Genomic DNA, 17,268 nt, shown 5'->3' with positions numbered 1-17,268 from the left:
CATTGAGTGTAGTGGTAAGTACGGTATGTGTCACTGTGTTTGAGTTAATGCTCACATCGCTCTGATGTTTTGTTCTCTGCTGCAGCACCAGGGAGATAATGTCGACTTTAGTACTTTGAGCAAGCACGTCAAGTTTTAAAATGTTTTTTTTTCTCTTTGGTTCCTTAGGTGACAAGCTGAGATGCTGTCCTTTACAATACGCACAGTGGCAGAGAATACAAAAGGGAAAATGTGTCAGTGCAGTTTAACTGTTGAGATGGGGGCTGTGAGAGCAAAGACAAAGCTGTGATGTGCTCCTCCCAGTGCATCACTGCTGACATGGATGAGACATGGCACGGGTGCACGGTTGTCACCAGGCAACACAAATTATTCTCACACTAATGGTTTTGCTGAAGACAACTGTGAAAACATACGGAAATGTGTTAAACTGTCCGAAACAGAAGCAATGCAGTAAGACTGAATATGAGCGGATGATATGTTAAGGGCAAAGAGGATGACTTTATTTTTATATTAAACTATCACATTCTGACAGAAGAGACGGTCACAGAGACTTAGGAGTATGCACTGCTTTCATGGGAATGCATGTTTCCAAGCATACAGACACACAAGTACACACAATATTTGTTGTGTCTGTTCCCCGCCTACTGAAACTACTGGTAGAACAGATGGCACAAGCCTGAGGAAGTGTACATGAATTCTGTTCCAAATGTAGAGAGGAAGAAGGAGCGAAACAGTAAATTAAAAGTCTCATTTCAAAGCCTTCTGCAAAAAAACGGAACATTACAAAGCCTGCAAACAAGACACTTGTGCATTAGGTTAAATACGCTGATAGCAAAGGACAATGTGTTGCATTTGATTTTAAATCAGACGTCAGACGCAGGGCTGAAGAACCAAACACGATATCCAATTAACTTTCGCTGCACTAACACTCACATTCACATTAAACGTTGGAGAGGTAGTGCCTGTGAGCTTTATAATAACTTTGATAGACAACAGAAGACGGCAATGTGAAAGCAGAATCATGCAGATTTAATGATCTTATAGTTGTTCAAAGACTCTAGCACTTTCGGGTACAGTTTCCCAAATGTGATGCTTGACTGCAAACATATTACATTTGTAATAATGGCATTTTTTCCTTTTTTTCCTTTTTTTGATGAGTCAACAGAAGGGTTATGTGTCAGCGGGGAGGGAGAGATGGAGAGGAGTGAAAATAAGCGTTACATAATGCAAAAGGCCCTGTCCTTCAACTCAATAACAAGGTGCTATGCTACATTACCCCCCAAACCTCCTCCCACTGGCGCCAGTTCTCAGGGGAACCCAACACATTTGTGATGCATTTATTTCAATATGGGACTTGCCAGATAAAATACACTGCAGGATGTTGAAAGGCAGCCTGAAATACACTGACTATAGTTACTTCAGCATCATCACAGACATACAGATCAAATATTCTCTGCACTCCTAAAGCAGTGTTTGTCAATTACTTTCAAATGTTTAAATGGCACAATGAGTTTATCATATAACAAATTTATTTCACAATGGGAATTAAGTTTAGTGGTATTGTATTGTTAGAGGAATCTGTCTGTGATTGTCAAAGGATCTCACTGTATCTACATGCAGAGCCACCCAACCTCCACACACTAACTGCCTGCCTTGCTAGATAATACTGCTTCCTGCATTGGCAGAGAATACAGCACAGTAAACACAAGCTCACAAATAAATGGTACTGGACAATATGAACTAAAATCTATATCAAGATTAGCTCTTACGTGAAGTTAAGTTCAGGAAGACCATTCTTTTAGATGATTAGGTCTTTAGTTTTGTTCTCGTATATCCTGCCAATCACTCGTCTCAGGGATGCTCACTCATCATTTTCTTGCTGTCATTGTCTTGTGATATCAGATGTTCTCATCTATCCAATAGCACAGCAACACAAATACATTGTTAGCATATCATCTTGCTGATGTCTTTTTATTTTAATAAGATTCTCTATCTGCCTTTTGTAAGTTCATGCTGCTATTCGGCGCACCCCTCAACCTCCCCATCACTGCCCAGTTTTCGCAGATTCATCATTTCACCAATCGCAGCAGAATCATCAGCCACCTGCACCACCGGCGTGGCACACTCACCTCGATTACAAAAGTTCCCTGTACACTCTAAACACCAGAGACTGTGAAGAATTTATTATCACATTTTAACCGACATGATAAACAATTATCTTTTCTTCATTCACATGTATCTCCTGATTGAAATTGACTTCAGTAATTATATGCTTTTTATACACTAGCACACGATAAATAATTATATTGGCTACATGACCCTAACAGAAGCAACAAACTCTAATCAATACACACTTTTTAACATACACTTTTAATGCAGCAATGCTTCTATGTTTATTGGCCATTTGGGGGCAGCAAAACAAGCTTAAACACAACATTGACAAATTATTACCTTAAAAAGTTGTTATGACAAACATTTACACATTCAGCAAACATGGAGCAAGGTAGTGTTGAACGTTTGTAGGACAGGAAACCAAAACAATGACCGTAACGTGGAAATAGAGAACATTATTGCTTTAACTTATCAATAGGAAGTACATGTTGATTGCACAATGTAAAGGCTGTAGAATAATGACACCATCTGTGTTTGGATTGGTTCCCTATAAGCCTTGCTTTCACTATGCAATTCTGTCTGCCTCTGGATCGTGATCTCTCTTTAAGAATAAAAGCCCTAGACATAAACTGCATCACTGCTTACCAGGTAAGTCGCTAATAGGCAACTCACAAAAATAGCTTACAACTCAACAAAATAGCTTAGAGTAGCTATCGCCAGGTAGTGGAACAACCAGAGTAACTGTGGAAACCCGACAAAGAACCAGGTAGATGGAAGAGGCAAAGAAATCGAAGAGAGAGCTTGATAAAACAATTATATGTGTACTTAGCTCTATCAGTAAGTAACAAAATCTGCCTACTTATTAATACTACCAGGTGTTTTACTCTATCCGTAAGCGACACCAACAATAATATATCTTGGAAACGCTAGGGGGAAAAAGTTGAAAAGTTATCAGTTTCTTACTCTACTCTGTAGAAATCAACTGTATATTGAATATGACAGAATTCATATACACATAAGATGTATAGAAGTGTCAAAAGAAAATGTCATAGGTATACTAACCCATTAGAGCACACCCATGACATACAGTAGATACCTCATTAAGACATCACACAGTTTAACTGAGCTTAACTAAGTGGCATAACCGTGAGACACACTGCACCCCTGTTGGGTCAACATGCATCTTGTTTTTAAACTCACTGTATGATACTGATAAGTTCAGTATAGAGATTGTGAGAACTTCAGAGGATGACATGTGGAGACATATACTCCCCTGTGGACGAAGGGGAATAAGTGCAAGAACCCCAGAGAGAGCAGTCTTTGAACATTTCTCATCCCCGGTGCCTCGATGACACTGAGATCACCATCGGTGTTGATTGGGTCGAGCAAAGCTACAGCCATGAAACACAGCTTCTGTGACCATGTTTTTGAAGTCAACCGGTGATCCTTTTATTGTATTTTCCTCTGGGAGTGACAATTCAATCAAAGGATTCACTGGTCTCCACGTCCAGCAGATTCACAAAGCTCCTCATGGCAGCACTACTGAGACAAGCCAAAAGTCCATGAAATCCGTTCCTGAAGGATTCATGAAGGATTTAAGTTCTAAGACAGTGTTTGCTAGCATGTAGCATCAATGCAGGGAGAGAGATGTGTGCTGGCAGCCATTAGCACCAAAAGTTCCTATACAATTATACTGGAAAAGATATTTACAGAAAATTAATTATGGCTTTTCCGCTTTATCTCAAATGCACAGCAAACATGCAGATCTGAACGTTCCCAGACAGCCTTGACATTTAGACGTCCTTGCAAGTATGATGCACAAACTCAGAATGTGATATTCCTAGTCTAGGCAAATACTCAATCCCTCCACTTTAACTGCCACCACACACGATGTTGTCTGGCCCCGAAACAGAGCAAAGGTTTGACTATTTATTGCACAGCAAGCGTTGACTTGAACTGCACACAATTGGAAAAATTGTCATTTTGCTGTTTTTTTCTTTAGAAATTCCTGAAGGCACGCCGTTTCCCAGCTCCCTGAATAGATGTCGTCAGCTGTCCAGTCCCGTATTGCCTGCAGCTGAGCAGATAAACCGGTGCCTTCTGCTAGTCTCTAGGTATTGCAATCCAAGGCCACCTCCCTTCTCTCTTCCCCACAGGCCCTGAAGATGCAGTGATTACATCTCCCTGACCGAGCCAGAGCAGGAGAGAGAGGCCATCAGTGCCACCAACATTTTTATATTTCTAGACAGGAGTGTAGTGTATTACCTCACCTTTTCCTTTAGATAATAAATTCCTCTGCATAATGCCCCAAAATCTTCACAGTGAAATCAAATTACTGATGGCTTTTCTCCCTGAATTTCTTGTGCCTATATTGTTATCTTCTATGGCTTCGATCAGTGCATATCATCCTATATCAAAGATATATTTTCACAGGTTATTACAGGCCTTGCTATCATTCAAGAAGGCAGACTATATTCCAATTCCATCTTCTGTTTGCAGGGCAAAGCTTATCTAAATCCCCTTTCTATCAATACATAATCCATGATAATGAGCTGCGCCAAATTCCTTAGATGAATATGCAAGGTCTTCTTTCTGCAGGTATTGTAAATAAAATAGAGGCAATATTACTCCAGTTGATAATGCATTGCCTTCTGGCACACAGCAACCAGGTAGAGCTTATTTTATAACTAGTATGCTTAAAACGTGTTTCACAAAGTAGGAGAGACAGATCATAGGTGACAGAGAAACCAATCAGACAGGATTTCAGAAAAGTACTGGGAACTACCATTGGGGCTCCACTGTACAAACAGTAAAACGGATTATGAAATTAATAGGACAATAGCTTCCTAACTTATCTTTAAACTTAACTTAAAAGTTTATACTATGCATCAAACTCATGTCAAAGCTCTCTTTTGTTGGCAGGTTCAAATACTAATTTGCAGCCATCTTATTTAGAGAAAATCTATTTATTTTTGGTAAATGTTTTGCCTACAGTCAGCAAAATGTATTACTGTATATGTATGTCCATGAAGTTGGGGGACATGTGAAAGACGAATTAAAAAAGACTGAGCAGGGCGCCTTGTTTGCACACCTGTTAGATCAGGCAAACATGTCCTAAAGCTGGGTCTTTAACGCAGAGACACACGTTCAAATCCAACCCGCGGCCCTTTTCTGTCTATCTTCGGCTGTACTATGGAATTAGGGGAAAAAAATCTTAAAAAGAATGATAAATATGTAGAGGCCGAGATATTATCATGTTCTCACATTACCTTTTCTATAATACAACTGAAGACAGTGCCTTTCATTAGACACATCCCTGCCTCCTAAATGCCCACTTCTGTCAAAGCCCATACATCCAGTTTCAACAAACAGTCAGTCAGTCAGTCAGTCAATCTTCCATTGGAAAACAATCTGGCATTCACAAGAGAAAGAAAACTTGGCATTACATGAGAAAGGCACATATTATCTCAACATACACTTTAACAAACCAGCTCTCCATCACTTTCATACATCAGTGCTGTGAACATGTTTACTGCTGGTGAGTGCCATTACATAGTTATGATATAAGCAGTGAGTACCACCACACTACCACCATTACCACAAGTAGCCTACTCACTATATGATTTATGCACAGGGCATTAATAACTATTGTGCACTATGGTCAATTTATGCACATACCCAATAACTCACAGTGGTGAGGAACCTGGAATGAATGTTAATCATTTGGTTTTGCTGCCTTTCTTTTTGGCTGTGACAGGCTGTGTGACAGTGACAGTCTCATCAGGATTTACAAAGGCTAATCCAGCTCATAACAACATGAAATTACTGCTCTGTTTATCCATTAAAGGAAATCTATGTCCCAAAAATCTGTAAATAAAAATACCCAAGAGCACGCTCCACAGCCTTTTCTGATGTGAAGGACGGATGAAGGTTTAAATGACAACAGCTGGATCCGCAAAGCTGATTGTTCAAAGCATAATGCATACAAAATCCACTTGTTCACTGAATAATAAAACATTCCCAATAAAACCCCATTTTCAACCAGACTGGTAGTCTTCTGCTTTGTTCTGAAATGATGAGGGTTTTTTTGTGCTGTCCTGCACTTGGTGGTAAGTAGTGGTCAAATAGAGTCTTATTGGATAAAGTGGAGTACAAAACACCATAGCAACATGTACTTTGTAGCAAATTGGCCTGTCAAAGATTCATCTGCGTAACTATGACATAAGTTTTCAACTGCTGGATCAAGAGCTCAGCTGTGTTATACCATAGATATGGCATTATATAGATATGGTACACAGTTTGTACTCCATATCCGAACAGTTCAAAATACTGGACAGGAGGCACAGCCCATTTTGCTGCACTGGAAAATGTATGATGTGGTGGGGATAAGAGGATAAGCATCTCTATCGTCAAGCACACACTCCATCATGTAAACATATACTGTATATAACAGCCATTCAAACATGTGATTGGTATAAGGTGCCATTAGAGCAAGGTGTGGGTAAAAACACAACATCAGTGACTAGATTACATAATACATAGTATGCTAGAGGCAGTGTTACACACTAGACAAAAACAATACAGCAAAACACTATGTTTCCATGTCCAGTTCAACCATACCATTCAATGGACACCTAAATAAAAATAATCATGAATATGAGTGAATTATGAATATGTAAACTCATTTTAAAGGGCAACAGTACAACTATGTCAAGCACAGCAGCTGTGAGTCTCTGTCCATTACAGTGTACTACCATGCAGACCATTTTTTTTATATTTCAACAAATAAAATGTTCATTAAAGCCTTCCTATAGCACATTCCTGCTGCCCACCTTGATGGAAAGTATGTTTCAAACACTCAGGGGCATCTCACAGAGATTGGATTGGGGCTGCTGATAGCACTGTGAACTGCGCATCATTTGCAACTATTATCTGCCCCGTCTCAAGGTCTGATTCACAAAAGATATTACACTACAGATATTACAGCGCAAAGATACATATACAGTTTTGTGCAATTTGGAAGATTTGGAAGAAATTATTTCTGTAGTCGTTTATATAATTACTTTATTATTCATCTACTGTTTCTCATGTATTTTAAAAAATGACATGTAGTGGAGCTTTATTCTTTTTTTTTTATTGTCATTGCATTCCATAAGAAAATTGTTTTTTATAAATGTTAAATATATTTAGCATTCTGTTCGTATTAATAAATATATTTTTATGTTATTGTTTTTTCGCCAAGATGCTGCTCCGATGGATAGTGCAACTTAGCCTTTTTGGTGATTTATTCACATACACTTAGGAGATTGATTAAAAGCACATGAGTTATTTTCAAATTGCTATTAACAGTATTATTAATAGGCTGATATGTATACCAAAATAGGCTATATATCATGATTTATTGGGAGAAACATTCAGCACCCCCATTGGACCCGTATGGAAAGATCCTTATAACGATATGACTATGCAATCAGCAGTCGCATTAACCTCCGCTGACCAAATAGTCGACTATTAAGGATCAACCTTATTTAATTAGAATGACAAAATTAGAGTTTATTTTGGTCTTTTTTATGCAGGTTTATAAGCCTCGAAAGCAGCACAATCCTTTCATGAATGTTGCTCTCATAGTTTCACCGAAGTATACTTTAAAGCACTGCTTCGTTTGGAGCCTTCTTCCAAGGCAGCTACAGAGAAGATGTCAGTAAAACTGCAGACTTCTAACACATTTCAAGCATATAGGTGGGGAGTGGGAGTGTTTGATACTTAAAAGGACACTTTTTTGGTGGAACATCACTTAATGAATGTTAAACACGAGTCCTTATACTATAAAAGTCACACTTGCTGACAAATGAGGCGCTGTTGCAGAATTCCATATGACAGTTTTGAATTAGTGTGTAATGGATGGAATGGGTTACTTACAAGTTTTGCCAGTTTCGTCTGAGTCGTCGGGGCAGTCGGGCTCGCCATCGCAGAGCCAGGCCTCGGGGATGCAGGTTTCGTGATAATGACAGTGAAATTCCCCTACGTCACACAAGATGGCTTCTGGGTGACATGAAGAAAGGGTGGAGAAAGAGACAGAAAAGGTGCAGCATGAGGCGATGATAGTGAACTGGCGGATCACATGTTTCACCAGAAAACATGAGCACTTGAACATGAGTGTGAGTGGAGAGGAAGTGATTTTCCTTTTAATTTCTTTAGAACCACATGCAGTAAATGGATCTGGTGAAAAGGCATTGATTTAACGAAAATAGTCATTATTATATTATCAACGGAAGCCTGAAGCTGAATGAAAGAGTTAATGGCAATGCTTTTCGGGCTCCATAGTGTAAGTGCTTATAAGACTGACAATCAATGGAGTACTGTACGTTATTTTGTCAGTGGCATGTCTTTTACAAAGCCCGATTCTTTGGCAGAACAGGGTTCCATATATGTAATTTCCACAAGATTAATATGCTACTAAAAGAGGCAGACACAGATGCTGAACAGGCATTGTGATTTTGACAGCTATTCTCCTCTAACAAAGACATGATGTTCTTCTGCTCCTTGGCAATAGTTTGCCAAGGAGCAGTTTGTCAAGTTTGTTCTCATCGTTTTGCCTCCTTGGTGTTGTGCTTTCATTTGATGGCGGGACTGGGGGAGTTCAGTGAAAGCCTAGTGAACTAAAAAGTCATCATATACTTCCAATATAGCAAGCATCCGTCACAGTGTTGACATGTTTCCTGCCGGTAGCTGTCATAGACTCAGCTCCATCATTTTGCAAAATGCACGCTAGCTTTTGCTAAGGATTTGACACCACAATGTAACCTGCTGCTACTTCTCCACACCCTGAGCAAAAGCGGTAATTTGTTTCTAAGCTTAACCGACAAACAATCAGACAGGCTCAAACTCTCACTCCCACTCTCTCTCTCTCTCTCTCTATCTCAATCTTTTTCCCAGTATGTTCCTCACCTATTAGTGGTGGGAGTCGAGCAAGTAGGAGATCTGGTCTGCAGCGTTTGAACAGAGAGAGTGATAATTCAACGCACTGCTGCTCCCTGCCCCGGCACCCTCCAGTGCATTCACTACCCAGGGACAAATCTGAAAAGGTCAAACATCTCATCCATTCTGCTTCTCCTATTCCCAATGATGCAATATATCCGAAATCTTACAATTGAATTCAAGGTCTCTTTTGAAATATTCAAAGCCTTCTCTTTTTTTAGGTTTTAAAGGGGGCAAATTGCACACCAAAGCCATCAACCCTTTAAAAGAATGAAAATTAAAATGCATGTAATGTTGAGTGGGGAAATGAGTATCTGAAGGTAGTGTAATGCATGAGGAATATACTCATGATCATTATGTTGCCTCTAAACAGCAGAAATGCATCAAAAGAAAAATTGGATCTTGACAAATATAACACTGTAAGGTATTTTTGTGCTCAGCCAAAATACTTGGCTGCAGACAAATAAGCTTATTTTAACCTTGATCAAAAAACAAAATAATTTGATCTGCAGCAAAACATGCTGGTAGTTCAGTCCAAACACTAGCACTTTTTAAAGACATACTGTCTGTCGCACATAACAAATGAACTGCATATGAGCTGAATATGTTGACTACATTATTTACAGTCCCTCTCAAAAAATAGCAAGGCATCAAAAAGCACACGCTGGGCTTGAGGTTGGCAGAGGCAAACTCAGCTTGCTGAGGTCTCTAAAGGGATATCTATTACGGCTTTAAAGCTGAATTGATTGCCATTGAAAAGCAGAAGGTCGGTGGCAGAAGGGCCATTTCCTCAGCTAGCATTGGAATCCATGAAAGAAACTGCCCCTGGACCTCGTAGCAGACCAGTTACCTATTGATGCTCTACCTCCTTTCATGCCACCTCACCTTGAAAGCTAAAGGGCCAAATATAAGGCTGCCAAATGACCTCTTATGTCAATTCATCTTCCCGTTCTGCTCCTCCAAACAGCCTCTCATTGACACAGGCTGCACTGTTGCTGCAGCTGTAGGGGGACCATAATAGGACAAACAAAGAACAGAGGGAAAGTAACTGCTCTGTTATTCTTTTGTTCTTCTTCTATTTAACACTGTATTTGCATGAGAAAGATACATAAAGGTGCGGTATTACATTGCATTATGTATTTGGCAGATAATTCTATACAAACATCAAATACGTGTCGATGGCAGCAATAGCAAAGACAAGAAGAAAAAAAGCACCAGCCGCCTTTAGTGAGTGGAAAAAACCCCAGACTGGTTCATTACCATAACAGTGAAACACAGTGGCACTCAGCCGGGCACACTATCATGAGCTTCATTCCTGACACCCAACAGCCACCACTGGCACAACATTGTGGCTCATTAAAGCCATTGAGCCTCTGAAATGTGCCAGATTTTCAGAGGAACAAAGAGTTATTTGGAGGCAAGCAAACAAGGAAGACAGTTTGCAAACCTGCTGAAGGAGGACCAGCCAGCATTCCTTGCAGTATATATTTTGATCATGTTTGTTTTGCTTGAGATGAGATATGAAACGTGTTGACCCAATTACTAAACATGTCTGATATACTACAACATGGGCACTTAGACAGCACAACACATCTCTTCATCCTGCATTTTGCAAAATAGCACCCACTCTATTTGCTCACCCCTATTAAACTCTGAATTACATGAGAGCTTAGGTCTTTATTTTACTTTCTAAACAATATTATTTTCACATGAGGTAAGCTACAAACCACCAAGGCATTACAATCCCCTGAATTACATCAGACACACAGTTCACAATATGGTACACTGGATAAGTCGTAAGCCACAGGCCTATTCAAACAAAACCTGTTTTATAAAAGCAGCAGTGTAGTACACAGCTCAAAGTGCTGAATTAAACGTTAGCTGCGTTGTACAGCAGAAAAAGCAGATCTGAGAATATTCTTCACTCAGTTAGGCCTATCTCACAGTTGCAGGTTGGGAAGGAGCTGCTTCTTGAAGTAACTATTTGCAGCTCATCCAACATGCTCGGCTCTATATAAAAAACTCAGTTTGGACTGTGTGTGGAGGGCATTGATACTCCATTACACCTTTGTTGAATTCGGGGTGCTCAAGGTCATCCAAACAACAAGTGTGGGAGAAAACCACATGAAAATGTGCAAGCAAAAACAAACATATAATATCTCACACAAAGATGATTCAACTCCTAAAGGGATACTTTACTGTTTACACAATGTGATGACACAGAGCTGGTTGAAGATCAGCATAATATCCCTTTTAAAAGAGGGGAAATTATCAAAAAACAATCCAGATATAATGATTTTGTGTAATGTTGAGTAATGTGTTCACACCACGAGCGACATTGCAACAGGCTACTAGTAATTTTCAATGGAAGCCAGTGACATGAAGGTACAAACTGACACTTGTCGCTGCATGACGCATTACAAATCAAAGTTAACATTTTTCAATGCTCCAATGACTTAGTCAAGCATCAACTAAACATAGGTTTTGATTTCAATATCTCCCGTCCCCCTCTCTCTCCCCTATTCCGTTCATTTAAAAAATGGAAGAAAAACATTAATGTTATTTAATGACGCAAATACATCAACGAGTCCGTTGTAAATGGTAAATGAAATGCATTTATATAGTGCTTTTTCCAATCTTCGCGACATACTCAAAGCGCTTTATAACACATGTCAGTGTTCACCCATTCACACAGAGTCAGAAGTGCCATCATCAGTGGGGATAAACATTCACACACACTCACACACCAATTTGTCACTCATTCCTTTAGAGTTGTCATTTTGTACCAAATAAATACTATATTTGCTCATGTAAAAGCCTAGTCTCAAATACTGGCCGGGGGCGTGGTAGCCAAGAAGAAGATCAAATATATGAGCAGCAGGCTAGCTTAGCTTAGCATAAAGACTGGATGCAGGGGGAAACAGCCACCTACTAATATCTGACAAATTAACACAATTTATCGATGATCAACACCGTTTCCTGCCACAGCTCTTTCCACCACCCTGATCTGCTACCAATCTTTCATTTCTTGTTGTTAAGTAAACTAAAATTGAATTATCATGTAGGCTATGCATTTAATTTGGATTTTGGATTAGCTCTCAGCAGAATCCTGGTCGCTGCTTGGTTTCATTGAGAGCTCCCTCAAACAGCAGAACATTTTCTGACCAAATCTATCTGTATAACCAATTGCCATAAATACTCCATAGTAAATAGTAAATAGTTCCTGTATTCAAGTGTCTCTAATGGGATGGAGCAAAGCTAGCTTTCTGCCCCTGTTTCCAGTCTGTGTGCTAAAATAAGCTAAGCTGGCTGTAGCTTCATGTTTACTGTACATACATAAGAGTGATGTATATGTTCTCATCTAACTTAAGTCAAGACAGTAAATAAGCATATTTCCCAAAATGTCAAACTATTTCTTAAAAGCCAGAAATATAAGATTTATTCTTTGATCCTAGACTCAGATTGCAGAATGCAGTGCAACAAGACACATTTTGTTTTGAGTAAGCATTACTTGGTTTTTCATTTATAGTATAGCTATCACTGCTGTTTTGCACCTACAGTATGTGTAAAACCAGGTCACCAGGGAGTCCTGGGAGTGCTGAGAGAAATTCAGTCTATATAATGACATCATTAATGTTGCTCGAAATTCATGGTTTTTGCATTCATTTGAATGGCCAGGATCATTTATGTTTAATAGTTATTAGCAACATTTTAAACTAATTTTGGAACAGACAGGAAACTCGAACATCAACACATTGTATTTCAAAGCAGCCCCAACAACTACACCGTCAATAACACGGAACTAATGCATGAGAACTGCAAGAAGAGGAAGAGAGAGTGAGGCAGTATATGGATGCGGGGGAGAGATGTGAACCTTGACCAAGTCAATGCAATTTATAATAATGCAGTGAGGATACAGCCATTTCTCTCAGAATACGAGCAGCATTGACCGATTACGCATTCACCGCCGCTGAGGCTCGGCTCATATGAAGCAGCTATCACTCTGTTGTCACTGCAAATAGAGACCCTCAGTTTATCAGTTCATAAGCTTTACATGCGTGTAACAGAAATCCCATCCTTATGGGTGGGGATCATCGCAATCGGCAAAGTCAAATACGATTGGTTAATAAAACATAAAAATTAAATCCTCAGTATCCCAGTATAACAATGTTTTAATAATATAATATATTATACCTTTATATTTGTATTCTCCATTGCAGTTAAACAATAGGCCTAAGGAAAAAGCACCCCTTTTCCAGCGGCAATAACATTTGCATGCAACAAGTTTACAGTGATTTTCTTAGGTCTTCATTAAAAGGTATTTTGAGAAATGTATGAAATGACTAATCTGAAGCAGATGTAGACAGGATGGGTGGAGAGAAAGTGGGTGCTCCAAAAAAAGTAAATCAAAACGTTTCATAGCAAAATAACTCAACGGAAGCATGGATGTCAGACTGATGATATATAACAGTCTGAGTGTGTGAGGGTGGAATATTCTGCTCAAAGATACATGGATTGGGTAACATAAATCAGTCGTACAGGTTAAAATACATCACATATAAATGTTTCACAAGCTATTGAGGCCAAGTGTACTGTGGCACAACAATTCAAATGCACTTGGAGAGTTTCTGTCTACAACTGCGTGCACGCACACACACACGCACTGACACACACACGCACGTGCACACACACACACAGATTAGTGATTTTAAAACCCTCTCTCACTGTCAGAGCAGACTTAGTGTGCTGGCCAGCTGCAGGTCATATGCATTATGGATGAGCATAGGGCTATGAGCCAAACTAAGCAGGTTATTAAGTATAACAACAGTATAATGCGGTCTCTCCCTTAATCTTCATATCTTTAATCTGCCACAAGATGCAATGTAGTGCCATGCATCCTAATGATGCCTCACACCTGCATAATGAATCTTTATTACAACCGTATCTCTAGAAGTGACATGTGCCATGTGGTATTTAGACTTAAATGCCAGCGACGTCAAGTCTGATCAGAATATGAAGACTAGAGAGAGAACCGTGACTCCGCTGACTGATGAACGATTTGAGAATGTCACAGCACTTCTGGACGCAAGCCCGCAGTAATATGTGCACGTCGGGTCTGCTGCACGCCAACAGTTTCTTCCCCCTGGATTATGGAAAAACTTTGGAAAAAGTAATTCTTAGAAATCACAAAGCCAACTCAAGATCTGACTTAGAAAAAAAAACCAAGAGAGAAAATAATGATGTACTAAGAGAGAGAAGTAATTGTGTTCACAGAATGCGAGGTATAACTGGCTCTGGGAAATGCCATCTCGTACCCGGGGCCATCCCCCATGGCAACACTTAACAACTCTGCATTCTAGACATGCAATGGGTAAGAAATCAATGCTGGGAGACTTTGGGGCCTTCATTAGATGCTGCCTGACCTACACAACAGAGCGAGGTCACTTTTATTTTCGCTACAACAGCGGGGGCATGTCAACAAATTATTAAAAGGGAGCACCATATGAAAAGTTTCAGAAGACAACGACAGAATGGCCTCCTGCTCCTTGGCATAAATCCCTTCACCGATAAACAATGAATGATTCATAAGAGCGATTTAAGCTGTATTCTGTTTACTGACCTTTAACTACACATGCAAGGATTTTTAAAGTTGTTTAGTGTGCTCTTGAGCCAAGCTTGTCCACACCTGATCTGATTAAGGTGTAAGGTTAGTGTGTAGCTCTTAATTGGATCAGACATGGAAGAACAAGTCTGCAGCAGAAACATGGACAGGACAAGTGGATCTTGAGGACTAGGATAATAGATTTAAAAAATAGTTACCAGGTGGATTAGCATGTTGGTGGCTCGAAAAGCAAAGAGAAATAATCTTCTGAAATTGAATAACTAGGATAGGATCATTTTTGTTATTTTCATCCTTGCCCTTATTTTCTTAGCATTTACCATTATAATGGTCCAGCATTTTAATACTCCAATTTGAGTGCTGCTGCTCAAAACACACATACACACGCAATTTTAAAGAGTGATCAAAGCACATCTTGTCAACACAAAAAACTTCACGCATGTTTAAATAGCAATGTTTCCGCCAAGACTGTCCTTTGATATTTCTTTCACATCGCTCAAACCTCCTTGTTTACCCTGCTGGCTGCTATTCACCCTGGCCTACTGAAGAACAGCATGTAAGTACCTGAGAGTGACAGCATTTAACTTGTTCTGTTTGTTGGTACAGTACGCCAACATCCAAACTCATATGGATCTATACATGTATAATCAATCATAAACCAACCATGACAGATATGCCTCCCTTTTTGCAGTGCATTGTATTAGCAGGGAGATATAAATATAGCATCGGTTTTTAGAATCTCTGACATTCAATATCAGAGCCTTTTCTGTTAGGCTATGTTTACTCCTTGTGTTGACACACTTCTGGAATTTATGACGGCAGTAGAGATATCATTGCCTAAAAACTTCCTCATGTCTGTCTTTAAAGTACAACTAGTTCATTTGACATGAACATTTATGCCCAGTAGGTCCAATGAACGCATCAGACCACAAATAGTCAACTTGAGAGTTTACATACTACCACATCACGCATTTATATAAAAAGAAAAGCTGCCCATGACGTGTTTATGTGCACTAGACAGAAGAAGAAATCCTGTGTTGTGACATCAGTAAACAAGTCAGTCATGTTTACCACATTTCATATCCTTCAAATCCTTCTCCACTAGGTGTTGTTCAAAGAAGCAGGTTCAGGGTTATCTGATTAACTTTGCTGAGTAAAACCTGCAACTTTTAGTTTGCAAAGGTACAAGCTGAAGGTCCCAGATGTGTTAGCAAGCTACCAAAACATCTTAATTACATTATTACGTCCACACACTGAATTAATAGTTACAAATTCTATATTTGGCACATAAGCCATGTTTGATATTACATCAGGTATACTTTGAATGGAACCAAGAAAGTTGCTATAGCTGTAGTGCTTCATAGATTTAATCAGATTTTGCACAGGTGTGAGGGCCAAATTATTTTTACAGAAACTTCAGATGATTAAATTTACAAATAATCATATGCATTTACAAGTAGTCCCCAATATTTAGATAAGAAAATTGCATAGACACCAGAGTAAAAACGCAAAAACATATCCATCTTACTGGAGGTATAAATCTATACAAAAATAATAAGCTTGCAATTCCGTGGGGTTTTTGAATGAAGCAAAAAATGGCCAAGACGTGTATTAAAACGTACTAAATAGAAAGCAGTTATCAACTCAATGGATTAAATAAAAGACTAAGTAACCTTTAACTTACAAAAAGTGAAAACTATGTCTGCTGTCAAATCTTTATATGTCCTATGAATGTACGTAGTTAGACTATACATCCAGAATGTCTCCAAGTGGACTCATTTTCTTGCAGGTTATACGTGATGTGATGTACTGCTTTAAAACCCTTGAGGGGTTTGCAAATGTAAGATTTTTGGAGCTTTAAGTCAGTGTGTTGACACCCATTATTTTAATTATTTTTGATAATAAGAATGGAACTATGGCATGTCAATGTGCCTAATAAGACCATTCAAGCGAGTTGTAACGTGTACTGTGCTACTGTTAATCATTCAACACATTTTGAAGGGCTCTGAACTGGTTTGAATGTCGCATACGTATGTGAATTTAATTTGCATGAGAATGTGTCATTATACTGCACAATAATAGAAAAGTACATCCCCTTCAGCCTCTCCTCACCTGGCCCCCTTTCCATGCTCCATCCAAGGTCACCTAATCTCACCGTGTTCCTTCAAAGACCTCTATTTTAACCAGCAGCAGTCTGAAGGATTTATGCCTCACTCCATGTCATGATTACCAATCAGGTGGAGTAATAGCTGCTTAAGCAGATGGAGGTTGTGTCATCACTGAGGGGTGAAGTGTCAGTCAAGGTTCCCACTGAGTTTGTCCAATGCAGGCTCTGGTCTGTGGGGCATGTCATTTCCTTGAGTGTAGCCTCCAGATTATCAGAGGGGAGTGAGAGCTGTTATAGTGAGGGATCACATCCTCCCGGGCCCCCACTGTACCACTGCAGACACCAAGTGAGCTGTCCATTATCTAACATCTCCATATCCTTACATATCCACTGTGGAGTTTCAAAATGAATTACCTCATCAAAATTGTACAATTTAAAAAAAAATTCTAAA

The 17,268-nt window shown here is 39.3% G+C and overlaps 1 protein-coding gene across 1 annotated transcript in view; it reads right to left on the bottom strand.

The window, feature by feature from the left end:
* Positions 1-17,268, bottom strand: part of lrp1bb (low density lipoprotein receptor-related protein 1Bb) — a 239,276-nt gene that overhangs the window by 163,222 nt on the left and 58,786 nt on the right. The window contains exon 3 of the mRNA XM_029459353.1: positions 8,032-8,154. Coding sequence (XP_029315213.1) covers positions 8,032-8,154 — 123 coding nt within the window. The remainder of the gene's footprint in view (positions 1-8,031; positions 8,155-17,268) is intronic.

Source organism: Cottoperca gobio, chromosome 21 (genome assembly GCF_900634415.1).
Source record: "Cottoperca gobio chromosome 21, fCotGob3.1, whole genome shotgun sequence".
Taxonomy (NCBI): Eukaryota; Metazoa; Chordata; class Actinopteri; order Perciformes; family Bovichtidae; genus Cottoperca; species Cottoperca gobio.
Note: the sequence above shows the minus strand (reverse complement) of the source record. Positions and strands in the feature narration are given on the sequence as shown.